A 15,371-nucleotide genomic window follows, 5' to 3' on the forward strand; every position below is an offset into this window, starting at 1 on the left:
GACTTGGGCTTATTGTATATATATATAAAAAAATTATATGCGATTTATTCACGCGCGGCGTTGTAACAAAATGGGTGTCCTCCCTTGGCAAAATCGATGCTCCGGACGTGCCGGTGCAGTCCGTTTTGTCATTCGGGGTCGCTCGGACGACGTCATCGACAATCGGGTCAAAAACGCGTCAAAATTCAAATTCCACAAAATTTCGACCCGTGATCGATCGTCTCAAGAAGTTTATTCGAGTCTTCGACAAGTAACAATGCAAGCAATGCGAGTTGTGGCGATCAGACGTGTCGACTCTCCGAATTGCGAAGTTTTGTGCGCGGGATTGCGAATTGTGCAAAAGGCCACCTTAAGACTCAAAAGGTCCTATAGGAATTCCTTTTGGGTTTCCTCATGTTGGTTTCATCCTTCTAAGTGCTAGAAACTGATACCACACACGCGAAACCACGAAAGAGTACAGAAAAAGGTTGAATTTCTAGAACGAGGCGGGTCACATTTCTAAGGTTCTAAGATAGTCGAAGAGAGATCTCTAAGACTAGATCCTAAACCCTAAGAGGAAGACTAGACCTCACTAAAAATGAGGTCAACAACATGCAACACATATATGTAATAGAAGTTATCAAATAGGAATAGAAGGTCATAGGAAAGGAAAGAAAATAAAAAGGAAAGGTAATATAATAGGCAAATGCTAGGATATGAAAGAGAGGTGAGCAAGGAAAGTGATAGAAAGGGTAAGGAATCAAATAGGAAAAAAAAGGGTCTGCGGTATTGTAGCAGCTACAGTACCACGACCCAGGCTCTCGCGTCAATCTCCCAGGGTTGGGCGAGCTTTGACTTCATTCGTCGAAGTTTTTGATTTCTTGTAGCCCAAATTCAAGTCTGCCACATTAATGGTAGCAGAGATATTGCAATCTCTTGGGAGGTCGATCATATAGGCGTTGTTCTTCCACGACACTTATTGATATAATAAATATGCATCCTGTCTTGGCACATCATAAGTTGAACCTTGATATATATATGCAGGTTCTCGTAATGTAACTCTTGAGCCCTTAGGAAAGAGAGGTGGGCAACGAAAGCGATAGAAAGGGTAAGGAATCAAATAGGAAAAAAAAGGGTTCACGATACTGTAGCAGCCATTGTGGAAGGGAAAGGTGGCATGAGTCCACTTTGGAATGAGATGGGAAAGAGCTGAGGGAGAGGCAGAGAGTCCTGCAGCCAATTCAGAAGGGAGAGGGAAGGGTGACACCACGATGGAGTGGATTAGAGGAGGGAGGGAGAGGGAGGGTGAATCATTAATTCAATTTTGACAGCACAAGGACTCTAATGAGTTGACAGCAATTTGCCTTCTGGGCAGCTAGCCAAACTACTAGGTTTTAAAAATATGGGGAATATAATAAGGACCGAACAACAATTTCCCTTATTATTTGTATGCATGTACAAGTACAAATATATTTATCTTTGTTAAGTATTAACGCTGTATGAATGCTATGATTTATGTTCAATGATTTGTTATTTTTAATTTATTAGTATCAAGGTACCAATGCGTGGACACCAAGAAGACCATTATTAGGTTGGAACAAGGTGCCCGTTCTTATATGAATAGAGCCATTTCATCACATGGTGCTTTTGCAATTTTTTATGGCCGCAATTTGAAGTACTTCATCAAAAGTCCCGAGGTAATTATGGTATCATTTTTTTTTTTTTTGACTTCTCTAGAATTTGTCTGTGACCTTTTTGAATTTTTGCTAATATGTTATGTGTGTTTTTTCTCAATAAGAAATGCTCTTTATTTATATTTTTAGTTCTGCTTCTGTAATATAAATTATGTAGTTGCAATAGCGAAAAGGCTTATGTTTGTGAATGGACATGATGACTATTAGAACTTAAGAAGTAGAAAAAGGTTGGTAGAATATAACAATCTTAATGTCATAAGATGTACTGCCAGACAATGTGTATCCCCTCTCCCTTTTCTGCAATACTCTTCCATGTCAGTTTCTTATGAGCTACGGTTTTAGTGTTAGCTTGAAGTTAATATGGAAAATTAATTGAAGTTTGTTGCTGTGCAGAGGCGTTTAAATTTTTGTCACTTGTGGCCAGTAGAAGTGGGATTTTTGGAGATGGGACCAAGTCTTATATTATTTTTATTAAATTTGATTACCTTAAAAAAAGATATTAACGTTGAGATTGTTAGTATTAAGATATATGCCATAGAAAGCTGTGTCAACTTGAAATTTTAGCAACAAGCTCCAAATTTTCGATATATTCTTAGGTCTTTCAAACTTCATTGATGACATGCTGAGTTCAGCTCAATTTGACGTAGGATGAGGGATAGGAGTCCCTTAATGAAAATGAAGGGGTGGCGCCATATAAGTTTTGCTGCATAAGAACTTTTTTTGTGGAGAGTATATCGGGATCAAAGCATTTTGTATGATCTCCAATAAGCCATGTGGTATTGGAATGTGGAAGCCCCTTAGAAAATAATTAATCTTTTGAGGATTTCAAAGGGCATTAGTGCATAATGGATGGCACCATGATAGGAGTGATAATGTGTGGTGTTGGTTAGCAAATGTCTTGTATTTTTCTCCCATTTCTTTCCTTATGATTTTTCGCTTCTTTATATCTTTTAATTTGTTCATTCCTCTTTTTATTTTATCGGTTCAAGGTGCCAATAAAAAGAAAAGAAACACAAGGAACTTTGGATTTGGAATGATGATCGGATGTGTCGGGAAGGATGATTCTCTGTCAGTGTAGAGTTTTAGGACTATTTCTTGGATGGTGGGAGTATGAATAGGGGATTATTCAAGAATGAACATGAGTCACTAATTTGATACCTAGCTGATGTTAATAAACTTTGAGAGCCTGTTTAGTTTTAATTTGTCTCTCAAACTGGTGATTTGGGGCTGTTAAGAGAAACTGAAATAGAGAACTTTTTAGAGAGGAAAAAAAAATGAATTAAGTGGGGTAAACAAGTCAAGCTTGAGCGAGCCCAAGGCTTGTTCGTGCTGAGCTCGTTCATTTTTTTTTTTTTTGTTTGTGTTCGACTATTGTTTGAAATGGCTCGTAAATAGCTTTTTTTTTTTCAGCTCAATTCAAACTCATTCATTCAAGTTAAGCTTGTGTTTGATATGAATTTAACTCACTTGCTTATTGGGCTAAAAAAAGTGATTAATTAAAACATTTTTTATTAAATTTAAAAAATTAATTATTTTTATCGAATACGATTCAGATGCTTTGCACCCCGCAACACTGAAATTTTTCTTGCATTAAAAATTCTTAATTTTTCTTTTTTAAAGCTTATCTCACAACTAACTTTTCGTCTTCCCGTTGTGGGACTAAAATGCATGAGATTATAGAATGCATGGTCCCTTGGGTCACAAGCAGCGGTCAACAAAGAAGAGTCATTGGCATGTTCATTTCCACGGCATGAGAGATCTAAATGCCGCCTTCCTACCTTTAATAAACACTGTCGTATTTGAGGTGGCCACTATCATATGATTTTAGGGGCTGTTTGGGATCACTTTTTTTTTTCTTTTTTTTTTTTGAGTTTGTTTTTTTTCCTTTTTTTTTGTTTTAACATAAAGCAAAATAGGCTTGACATCGTTATAATTTTTATGTTTTTAAAAACCAAAAAATAAAAAAAACATGTTTAGAAGAACAAAACGCACACGTCACAATTTTCTCGTCGTAGCTCCCCCAACTGAATCTCAAATCTCATTCCTCTCTCATTTAAAAAATCTAGAATGAAGGATTGTTTTGAAGCAAAATCAAACAAAATTGGAGCAGGATTCAATTTAAATCACATCAAAAAGTCAAAAGAGAACTTCAAATCCCACAATCTTAAACCCAATTTCTTCTTGTTTTACCTTTTAGGAGTCGTCTGGTTGGTGTCAAGCTGGAGCAGAGCGTCATGCGTGGAAGGAATCGAGTGGGGCTTTCAATTTGGGAGAAGGATTTTTTTTTTCTGTGTGGAGAGAAGGTTGTTGGGAGTAAGTTGGAGGTGGGTTTCGGTTGAGAGGAAGAAGAACAAGTAGGTTTTCTGGTATGGGTAATGGCGAGCTTGGCCGCTGGCAATGGTACTGTTGGGGCAAGAGAGAGAGATGGCGGGAGAGGGTTTTTTGAGTGGAGAGTGCAGCATGAGGGTTTGTTCTGATGAGAGGAGTTGGCAGCGGGGGAGCTGCGACGGAAGCTTTTGGCCTCCGCCAACATGGAGATGCTCTCTGCCGCCGTCAGAGTAGGAATTAACATTGAAGAAGGAATTGGCATCGGCATCAAAGAAGGCATCGCTCGGGGTTGGGATTGGGGATTCAATTAGGAGAAGCTATCTTCAAAACACTAAAAATAAGTTTTACTTGTCTCCTTGTTTTTGAAACAAGAAACGAAAATTTTTAAAAGTAAAACAAGAAAGCAATAAAAACATTAAAACAAACATGTTTTTTGGTTTATTTTTTTTAAAACAAAAATAAAAAATAGAAAACAAGAAAAAAAAGCTGTTCCAAACAATCCCTTAATATATTAAAAACATGCTAATATGGGTGGAATATTTTTATGGGAGAGACGGATTTTCTTGGGCATTTCCATGCATACTACCCTTTTCTTATATATTTACATATATAACATCTTAATGTGCAGCGGGTATGCCTGTGGAGTTTTTTTTCGGGCATTTACATCCATACCATCCGTATCTTATATGTTTTCATATCATCTAAATGAAAGGCAGTGATGCTGAGGCGAGTGGAATTTTTTCAGGCATTTACATACATAACAACCATTTCTTATATATTTAGATATCTAAACATGGGCATTCACATACATACCACCCAATTCTAGTGGATTTACATCTCTAATGCCTAAATTTTATATTTTCCATTTTTACAAACCAAATCTTTGATATCATATCAAAGATACCAGTATTTTAACGTTTACATATTATTTATGTATTATTTAATGAATTCAAGACAAAATGATCTGAATACTATTGAACAAAAAGTTGTTTGTGATCGGCTCGTTCATAAACTAAGATTAAAAATTTTATTTGCGTTTGGTTTATTTGTTTAAAGAACGAATCAAACCCACGCTATTAAGCGAGCCGAAAATGAGTTGTTTTCGAGTGACGAGTTTTTTTGACAGTTTTACTGAAGTGCTACAATTAATCTTTTAAGTGCCAACGCCAAGTGACTCAAAAACTGATGTTAATACTTCACCTATGATTTTCTTTTGATGCCATTACTTATGAGCCTGATGCACTGGCTATCCTTATTTTGTAAGAACGCTCCCAGAACTTGTTCAATGTTTGTGAACAGGCATGCTTATGGGGTATAGTGTCTAGTTTCTCGCTTCACACTCCAAACTCGACACAATTGCATGCTCTCTGTATTGGCTGACTTTCATAATGAATTTTCACTGCACCAATTACTTTTATTTTTACAGGTCATTGAATGTGATTTATAATATACATGGAAGTCAAACATGGTCTGGATTGATCTGCCATGAACTACACCGCCTTTGTTTTTTAACTTAGCTTGGGTAGTGACTAATATTTTATGCCAACTTTTACAATGGATTTAATGGACTTATTCATAAGCTTTGCAACCTAGAAATCCTAGGGTAGTTTTAACTTCTCAATTAGTCAAGTCTGATGTAATTATATCTTTTTGTTGAATACGCTCTTTATTTTTGCATCTGCTAGTACTGAGGCTACTTTGTTCTGTAGTTGGATTCAATTCTATGCTAGTTTACTTCACAAAATGTTAGCTAGCTCTTTTTATATGTTCTGGATTGCAGGCATAGTGATTCCTTGTATTTTAAATCTTTTAAGTAATCTTAAGTCAGAGAACCAATCATTAATGAAAATGAAGTAAAGTCAACATCTTATGCATTGCTCCAAACTTCAAAATTAATATGCACACGGATGAAATAATCATTTTGCAAATAATATTTTGTCTACAAGCAACCAAATGAGTCCTAAATGTATTTCGTAATTGACTTAAACTTTCAGGTGTTGCTTGGAAGGGAAACAGAAGAAATAAAAGTTGACATTGACCTGGCAAAAGAAGGACGCGCTAATAAGATATCCAGACGTCAGGTGCATATTTAGACTTCTGGAATCTTCGTCAAATAATGAATAGTGAATAATTAGTGATCATTTTGGCAGCATGAGGATGTCTGGTTCGTCTAGAATAACTGGTGAAAATTATGAAAATCTTGCTCAAAGCTTCTATATGTTGAATGAAGTCTTCATTTTTCTGTGTATCTATCTGTTGTATACATGTGTTCAATATTTTTTTCTCGGATGTCTTGAGTTATCATGCTTCTTTTTACTAAAATTCACACGCAAAATAAATTTATATTTTCTTCATTGAAATTTGCTCAAACTCTCTGCTGTAGGGTATCAATATTTCTTTTCGTTTCATAACATGATCTTTCTGAGCCATGATTCTGCACATCTCATCTTAGTGATTGGGAAAGGGTCTAAAGTATTAGTAGGATAGCTTAGTTGTTGAGAACCCCAAGGGAAGTTGTGTGTTTGGTTAAAGGAGAGTTATAAACTCACTTTCTTAAGATTGCATCATAACTCAGTTTCCTCTAAATATTGTCAACCTTGTCATGTCATCGAATCCTTTTTAAACGATCATTCTGCTTTTGTCTAATCGGCACAAAATCTAATGTGCTTAAAAGATACGCATCTTTAAATCTTTCGAAGACTTCGAAGCTGCTTTTTAGTGTATCTTCTGTCAATACTCCATTGATCATTTGCTGTAATATATATAGTTCTTTGATTGCACTTCTATTGTGTTGTATAGGCAATTATTAAGATGGATGAAGATGGATGTTTTCATCTCAAAAACATTGGCAAAAGCTCCATTTTTGTTAATGGTAAGGAAGTGCCAGTGAAGAAGCGTATTAATTTGTGCTCCTGTGCTTTGATTGAGGTGAGGAATAGTTCTATCTCGCTTTATTTGTTCATTGAAATGATTGGCATTTGTTTTTTCCATTGCTGCAACAAAATTTCATTATTTCCCTAATTACCAGATATCTGGAGTAAATATTTACCGTCATTGTTTTTAGTGATTTTTGAAATAATTAACAATTTATATATGTGTAACCCTACTTATATGCCATTCATTTTTTTTATTGATGTTTGGAGTTATAAGATAATCTAAATGTTGAAATTTTGTTTAATTAGAGGATAAAAACAAGGGACAATTACATAGATAGCACTCCAAACATTGCTATTTTTGAGTCTAGCACCCTCTTTCATTCATTCATCATCTTCAAATTCTCACTCACATATCAAAATTCATGATAAAACCAACCCATATTTTTCATTTTTATCAAATTCAAAATGGTTTGATCGTGGCACGCATACATCGGTTTAGTAGTTCAAAAATATCACCTCGGTGCTAGATTTTGCAAATAGCAATGTTTTGGGTGTTATGCATATAATTATCCCTCAAAACTAAGGCTTAAAAATACTGGTGTTTGAATTTCTCCAACATTAATAATGCTGAGACATACATGTGTGAACTCGGTTTTCTTACATATCTAAAAGTTTGTATTTATCCTGCTTGCAGATTAAAGACCTGAGATTCATATTTGAGACGAATGAACTTGCCGTCAGGCGTCACATTGCTTCATCGAGACAGATTGATCGCGGACCTAAATCAGAATTTGATTTCGTGTACAGTTGAGAGCCTCTTTCTTTAGCTGTTCATTGAGGTAATTTTGTATAGTTTTTGGCCTATTTTGATGCTATAGTTACTTTGGAAACTTGCATGATGTATTATGCCTATATTTCTGCAAAAAATTAGAGTAAAGCAATATTGTCAGCTCTACCATCTTATTAGGCCCGTTTTTTTCTATAATGATATATTTTCACACTTTTTACTTCTGTTTCCAGGGAGGTGTTATTAGAAAAGAGTTATAGTTGGATATTCATTAGTGCAGTATTAATTATTTGTGTATTGTACGCATGGCAAAAGCAGATAAAAGAGTTTGAGACCCATCCTGACCAAATTTTTGGTTGTGTTGTTATTAGGTTCCTCTTTAGTCCAACATAAAAAGTAAGGGGAAATTACATATAGATCGCCTGAAACTTGATATTTACAAATCATCTGCTCTCTTTCATATTTCAAATTTCCATTAAAATGTCAAAATTAATGATAAAACCCAAACTCATATTTTTCATTTTTATCAAATCCTCAAAAATACATCGGATCGATAGTGTATATCCTAAAAACAGGCTGCTCATCAAGCCAAGGGAGCCGCCACTGTCAAAGACATCATCGACCAAGTTGTCACCAACGCCTATAAGCACTGCCATCCAGTCGACCGCCCGATGCTAGCGGAGATGGATATGAACCAAATTACCCCATGCTGCTCTTATAAGGCAAGGCTCACATCGTAACCTCTCTTGTGTCGCCCTCTCTTTGTCTGACGCCCACAACCACCCCCCTCTTCTCACACGATCTGAAAGACATTCGGATTCGACATCCTAAAGTTGCGGCGAGCGTGGGGCATGCCGCTAACCAGACGAAAAGATGTTTTCTGGTTTGGAGAAAGCCAAATGACAAAGAAACAAGAAATTAAAAAAAAAGGAAAAGAAGAAGCAAGGAAAGAAGAAGATAAAAAAACCGGAAAAGTGAAAAGACAAAATAAAAGGTGACAAGACATAAAGTAGATGTCAAGACAAAAAGAAAAAAAAGACAATAAGAAAAAGACAAGGAAAAATAACTCATCTCATATTCCAAGAGAAAAAAGATCTCTTTAGAAAAACAAAAAAAGGATCATAAACACCTCCTCTCCCTTTATTTATTGTTCATTAAAGATGAAAAGAGAAAAATTCTAAGAAAAGTAAAATATTAAATCTCTCTCTTCATTAGTAATACAAACTTCTCTCCCTTCATTTTGAGTCTCTCCCTTAGGAGAGCTTTCCAAAAGAAAATATAAAATAAGCTCACACACACTCTCTCTCTCTAAGCTTCTCTCCTCCAAGACGAGCAAATTATCTCTCTTGATTTAAGTCCCTCTTCCTGGATGAGCAAACAAAACCCTTCGCTCGACCTCAAGAAATCTCCAAAAACCCATCTCGAAACTCGATTCATAAGAAGCTATGAAGGTGGTTCTCTGCCCTGAAACGACAAAATCTGTAAGGGCTATGATGCAAATCACCCCACTAATGAGTCTTGTTGGTTACTCTCCCAAAGACATCGCAGTATCGCCTAAGAACTGGCATAAGGTTAGGCCCGCCTGAGGCAATGTTCCTACAAGGGTAGGAGAGATGGGCAAGAATTGTGCTTGGGTTGGGAAAAGTTTTTTATCTAAAATCTAAAAAGAAAGCTTGATCATAAACTCTCTCATTTTAGGCCTCTCCTCCGGAACAAACAAGCTAGTTATCACTCTCGATCTAAGTCTCTCCTCCGGGACAAGCAAAATTTCTCTCTTGATTTAAGTCTTTCATCTCGGATGAGCAAACAAAACAGCTCTCTCGACCTCAAGAAATTTTCAAAAACCCATCTCGAAGCTTAATCTGAAGAAGTTATGGAGGCGGTTCTCTGTCCCGAAGCGATAAATTCTGTAGGGGGTACAACACAAATCACTCCACTGACGAGTCGCATCGATTACCCTCACGAAGGCAGCGAGAATACTGCCTAAGACCTGATGTAAAGTGAGGCCCACCGGAGATGATGTTTCGACAAGGGTAAGAGAGATGGGTAAGGAACAAGCTTGAGTTGACAATAGTTGATTATTATTTTTCCAAAAAAACTTATTCATTAAAGGCTAGGAAGAGGATTGTTACAAGTTTAAGTCCAACTAGAGACTTACAAAATGATTTTTTTTTTTGCACTAATGAGTTTTTCATTTTTATTGCAGCTTCACCTCCAAAAAGTGAAAAACTCAAGGGCTTCATGTATATCCTAAAAATAGACTAATCGTCGAGCCAAGGGGGCCACCACCGTCAAAGACATTTTCGTCGGAGCTGTCACTAGCACTTACAAGCGTCGCCATCTATTCTATCGGCCATCCTGGCCATCCATCACTTGTCGGTCGGCCATCCGGGCCAGCCATGTAATTTACAGCCGACCGACCTCTTTGCTCTATCACTCACTGTAGGACATCCCATTACGCAACCACCGATCGGCCGGCCATATGGAGTTCAATTGGCTGACCACCTAGGCCTACCATATGAAGATCTACAGGACACACGAAGAACAACTCGACCGGTCACCTCAGTCGTCCTCTTGAGCCGACCAGGTGGAGAAGCACTTGGCCAACCAACTTAGCCGACCGGCCACCATGCCTGACCAACCACATAGAGCATTATTTGGCCGGTCACCCTAGCCATCCAGCCACTATAGGCTAGCCATAGAAAAGGTAGACAACCTGTCATCTCGATTGGCCAACTCCTCTCTTTCTCCTTTTCCCGAAATCCAACTCCATTACTTGGGCACGATCCGAAGGCCTGGTGAGGATTCAAAAGGTAGTTCAAAAAAATCAGTGGTTGTTTCAGGTGGGTTGTGTGTAATTATCTGAAAAAAGAAATGATAAAGAAATTTGAAGGGACAAAACTCATTCATATTCATCTATCACATACAACCTAAGTCGGATTTATAGATTTATAAGACTATGGCATACAATTTGTTACATGCGCAATATTATTGTTGATGATAACTATATATTTTTTAAATAAAGTTTAATTAATTATATTAATTTAATTTAAATTAATTTAATTTCATTTTTATATTTCAATGAATTAGTTTGTGAGCACTTATTTATATTGTTTAATCACAAGAAAATTTTATATGCAATTCATAATTCAATTTTTTTCCAATTATTTATTTATTTAAAATTTTAAAATTATTTGTTAATAATTTTACATAAAATGTGATGTACTAATTCTAGTTCTTAGCTTTTAAAAATTTAATTCAAATATGATTGATTAAAAAAATTAAACAAGCTAAGTACAGTCAAATTTTGGCTCGAACTCGAATCGAACATAAATAACTTGTAATACGATTTAGCTGAGTTCAGCCTAAGGTAAGCTTGGCCCAACTCGGCTCATTCACAATCCTATGCAGAAGTGAATTTATTCGAATGTTTTTAATTTTTTTATTATTTAATATATTTTATTATTAGTAAATCTTAAATAGGCACAAATTTTTCAAGGGACTTTCACTAATAAGCACTCTGTGAATATAAAATTTTATACCCATTACAAGGTTTTTTATGAAAAGTATTTTGGTGTATCTTGCCAAAATAAAAATATAAGGGACATTATTGCATTTTTTTTTTTTTGAAAAATTTACTTTATATATCACACAATTTCTGTTTATTTACATATCTGTTGAATCTAAAGTTTTCCATGAGGGAGAAAGGCAGAAATGAACATTAAAAAGCGAATAATCTTTATTCGAAAAATGTCTCCCTATTTATAGACCTAGGGGGCATGGAGTTAAGATTACATGTATGCCCTTTAATCCATAATTTTTGCGATGGTTACTTTAGTACATTACATGTCTGTCAAATACACTAGTTGGTGTAGGTTAGTCTATTTGGTACAATACTACCAGTTGTAGTGTATAGGGTATTGCATAACAGTCTGACAGGTCAGCTTTAAGCCGATCATCTTGCCTTTTAGTTGATCGATCTTCAATTTGAGTATACGAGCTTCTTCATGGTCTGGGGTTGGGTGGATCCTTCTGTTCACAGTCGTCGGGTTTAACTGTTGGATTGTCTCTATATTCATGCCGACATATTTGTATTCATAACGCTTGGTTTCATAAATCTATATATGAATAGAAAGTTAATAATTGTATTTTTTTTTTTATATTGTACTAAAGATTAGAGTTATGTATATGCAAATATGAAACTTTAGGTATTAATATGTAAATATATAAGAATTGTGTGGTATGTATGTATATGCACTAGAAAGCTTTCTTTTGTATAATTGATAGTGTGATTAAATTTGGTCAAAATCCCATTGAAGTAGAATGAATCAAATTCTCCAGCTATGGCCCAAGCCCGCTTTTGAGTTGGGCACGTGACATTTTCAAACAAAGCCCAGCTTTTCTTTATTATTTTTATTTTATTTTTTAATAATTTTCAAAACATTGATATTTATAAATTCATCATTTATGTGAGTTTTTTTTGAACTATCAAGCCGATATATTTACGCGTGTTAAGATCAAGATATTGAGAATTTGATTAAAAATGAAAATATGGGCTGATGATTTACCATGAATTATAATAATTGGATGTCTGAGAGTGGTTGATTTTTTCGAGTTGTTTGTATGTAATTGTGCTCGCCCGCCCGCCGCCCTCTTTTTTTAAGTGGGGCATTATCACCGCTTTATGGTTAGGACGGCAAAAACAAAGAATTTGTGTAGAATTTATAAAAAGAAATATTAATGTCAGTAGGTCGTGGGGGCTGAAGTTCGTGTTGTACGAGCTGTGAATCACATAGGCCGAAGTCGGTCACGTAGATCGTGGTAGTGAGTTGTGACAACGCATGTAGGCCATGTTAGTGAGTTGTGACGACGTTTGTAGGATGCGGAGGGTTGGAGTTCAGAGTCACACGAGCTGTGAATCACATAGGTTGAAATCAGCACGTACCATGGTGGTGAGCTGTGAAGGCGTCTGTGGGCCGCAGGAGCCAAAGTCGGGTGCTGCAAGAGCTGTGAACCACATAGAACGAAGTCGATCACGTAGGCTACGGTGGTGAGTTGTGCTAACATCCGTAGGCAGCAACGAACAGAGTGGGTGATTGCACAAATTGTGAATCACGTAGGTCGTAGTTGGTCATGTAATTAAATGACTTGATCTTGACTTAATTCAACTCAGACGGAACCAATTTTTGTATCTTTGAGTCCATCTCGTCGAACCGGTCGGTTTTATTATAAGTTTACTCAAATCAAAACTTTGAAGCAATTATCTCGAGATCCATATTATATCTTAAAATACGTGCTAGTTGATAAAAAAATATTGGTGCACGTCACCGTTCTTAACGTGTGCCCATGCTAACCTACACATGCACCATTTTCATTTTCTCCCGTAAAATTTTAATCAAAATTAATAGATCAATAATTCTTTTTCAAAATTCTCACAAAATCATCGTCCTCCTCCAACAAATCACCAACAACAGAGAGCCAATAAGTTCTCACTGGCTCCATAGCCGATCAAAGGAGGAAAGGAAGAAACATCAAAGATGGGATCTTTCTTCTCCACCTTGCTGAATCCCGCGGCCGCCGCTGCAGCCGAGGAAGAAGGTTCCGCCGTCGTTGCCGTCCACTCCAAAGAATCCTGGAACGAACACTGGACAGCCCATAAAAACTCCAACAAACTCGTAAGCTTTCTATGCCCCCTCTCCTACCCCTCACTAAACAATTCGCCGCGCAAAATCCCTTTCCTTTTCTTCTCCTCTCACCTCCTTCTTTGATCTGAAGCTGGTGATCGATTTCTCTGCGACTTGGTGCGGGCCGTGCCGATTCATCGAGCCGAACTTCAAGGCCCTGGCTTCCCGATTCAACGAAGCTTCATTCGTCAAAATTGATGTCGACGAGCTATCAGTGCGTTTTCCCTTTCCCAATTCTGTTACTCTCGTTGGAGCTTTTCTCGCGATTTAGGATTTAGGGTTAGGGTTTTCTGGGTGATTGAAATCTTAAAATGGATCAGGAGGTGTCCCAGCAATGGAGGGTTCAGGCGATGCCTACCTTTGTGCTTGTGAAAGGTGGAAAGGAGGTGGCGAGAGTTGTCGGTGCGAAGAAGGAGGAACTCCAGAGCAAGGTTGAACAATTCATAGCCTGACCTGATGGCGACTTCTCGAAAATATCTTACTATGTAATTGCTATAATTGTAAGTTTTTAAGGCAATTAATGGTTTCAATCTACCTGCCTTTAACTTGTAATGGTGTGGATGTTTTGTATCCTGTTTTCTGAATTTGATTTTTCTGCATCATGTTGGTGATTTTTGTCTTTATATTATAAAAATAATTGCTTTATTCTTTGGTTGATGTTATTAAAATTTGATTGCTATGGTACATACACTTTAGCAAATATAGGGTTGCGAAACATTCTGATGCATTCAATATTTGTATATGGTTAGCTTTTTTTAGTTTGTTGATGTTGAGTGAAATATGTTTTGATCATGATTGGCGAGGTTGTAGTGTATGAGTTAGTATTAAAAATGACAATTGCCTTCATTTTATGGGGCAAAAAAGAAAGAATGTTGGAAAATTCAAGTTAAGAAAGTCAGTGATGATAAGATTGATGGTTGCATCACTGAAAACTTGGGTGGATTTTAAGGAAGGAATAATTTTGAAAAAGACAAGATGACATAATACAATTGCCTATGGCAATGTTTTTGTTTGATTGAACCAAAAAAAAAGGAAGACATTTTTGTTGTATTGGAATGTGACCCTATTGAAGTTTAGAATCAATTATGATTTGGATACAATGAATTGTGCTCTATTTTACATTGAAGGTCACAAAAAAATTTATAGCATGTAGTGCATGAAGCTCTCATCATAGGCGTATCCAAGCTTTAGAACTGGAATTATTGAAATGTTTCTATATATATATATATATTGTTATTTATGTTTTTGTCTCTATTTTTTCCATTTATACTCTTTCATTATAACCTTAATATTAGATTCCAATGGGCATGAAAGCATTAATTGATAGGTTTGAATTGGCTGATAAGTGTTGAAGGCATAATTTTTATAATTAAATTTTATCCTTCTAGGAAAATGTTAAGAAAGGCAGAGGTAGACCTCGGGAGACTTGGGTTTATTGTATAAAAAATGATCTTAATTTATTAGTAACTAAATGAAAATATGACACTAAATAAGACGCAATGGAGAAAAAGGATTCATGTAGCCGACTCCCACAAATGAATGTATAACATGTACTTCTACTATTAAGATCTCCCGTCGAAGCTGATTCTACGTATCCATGTAGATTAATCTCAACACTTGTAAAGCAAAGTGTTATATTGATTGTTCCTCTCAAGTATTTGAAAATTTAATTCAACGCCCCCTAATGATGTTTTCCAAAAAAATAAATAAAAGGAATGTTTTTTTAGTTCATCCTATTATGAGGCTTATAAAGTCAATTTTTCTTTTTGAACCAGCATCTTTATATAGGGAAATATTTTATATCAGAAAATATATAAATTTACTTTATAATCCAAAATAGTATAGGCAAAATTTAGGTTTTGGGAAAGAATTTAATTAGCAGTTGAAAAAATTTATTTATTTTTATCTTCATAAGTATTTTTATTAATTTATCATTCATTAAAAAAATGATAAATAATTTTATTAATAGCAAAATCTTACACCTTTTTCATATTCAATTTGAGTTTTTTTTATCCGTTTAGCT

The 15,371-nt window shown here is 35.9% G+C and overlaps 2 protein-coding genes across 5 annotated transcripts in view; both read left to right on the top strand.

Annotated features, from left to right (window-relative positions):
• Positions 1-10,641, top strand: part of LOC110030726 — a 40,464-nt gene extending 29,823 nt beyond the window's left edge. For 2 of the 4 annotated variants that reach the window (XM_020733611.1, XM_020733613.1), the window contains 4 exons: positions 1,528-1,676; positions 5,996-6,082; positions 6,801-6,929; positions 7,572-8,063. In XM_020733611.1, the coding sequence (XP_020589270.1) occupies positions 1,528-1,676; positions 5,996-6,082; positions 6,801-6,929; positions 7,572-7,688 (482 nt within the window). In that variant the 3' untranslated portion in view covers positions 7,689-8,063. Of the gene's footprint in view, positions 1-1,527; positions 1,677-5,995; positions 6,083-6,800; positions 6,930-7,571; positions 8,065-9,870 lie in introns of those variants that run through there. The other 2 variants (XM_020733612.1, XM_020733614.1) reach the window with 2 other exon arrangements.
• Positions 10,642-13,059: 2,418 nt separating this feature from the next.
• On the top strand, positions 13,060-13,950 carry LOC110030728 (thioredoxin H2-2). Its single transcript, XM_020733615.1, has 3 exons — positions 13,060-13,339; positions 13,440-13,562; positions 13,669-13,950. The coding sequence occupies exons 1-3, from the start codon at positions 13,202-13,204 to the stop codon at positions 13,798-13,800; spliced, it is 393 nt and encodes a 130-aa protein (XP_020589274.1). The 5' UTR covers positions 13,060-13,201; the 3' UTR covers positions 13,801-13,950.
• The last annotated feature ends 1,421 nt before the right edge of the window (positions 13,951-15,371 follow it).

This window comes from Phalaenopsis equestris, unplaced genomic scaffold (assembly GCF_001263595.1).
Source record: "Phalaenopsis equestris unplaced genomic scaffold, ASM126359v1 Scaffold000755, whole genome shotgun sequence".
NCBI lineage: Eukaryota > Viridiplantae > Streptophyta > Magnoliopsida > Asparagales > Orchidaceae > Phalaenopsis > Phalaenopsis equestris.

Bases quoted from the DNA above. Each gene is read 5' to 3' on its own strand.
- LOC110030728 (XM_020733615.1), top strand. From the start codon at position 13,202: ATGGGATCTTTCTTCTCCACCTTGCTGAATCCCGCGGCCGCCGCTGCA. The intron at 13,340-13,439 runs GTAAGCTTTCTA...TTTGATCTGAAG, and splicing joins ATAAAAACTCCAACAAACTC to CTGGTGATCGATTTCTCTGC. The intron at 13,563-13,668 runs GTGCGTTTTCCC...AAAATGGATCAG, and splicing joins TTGATGTCGACGAGCTATCA to GAGGTGTCCCAGCAATGGAG.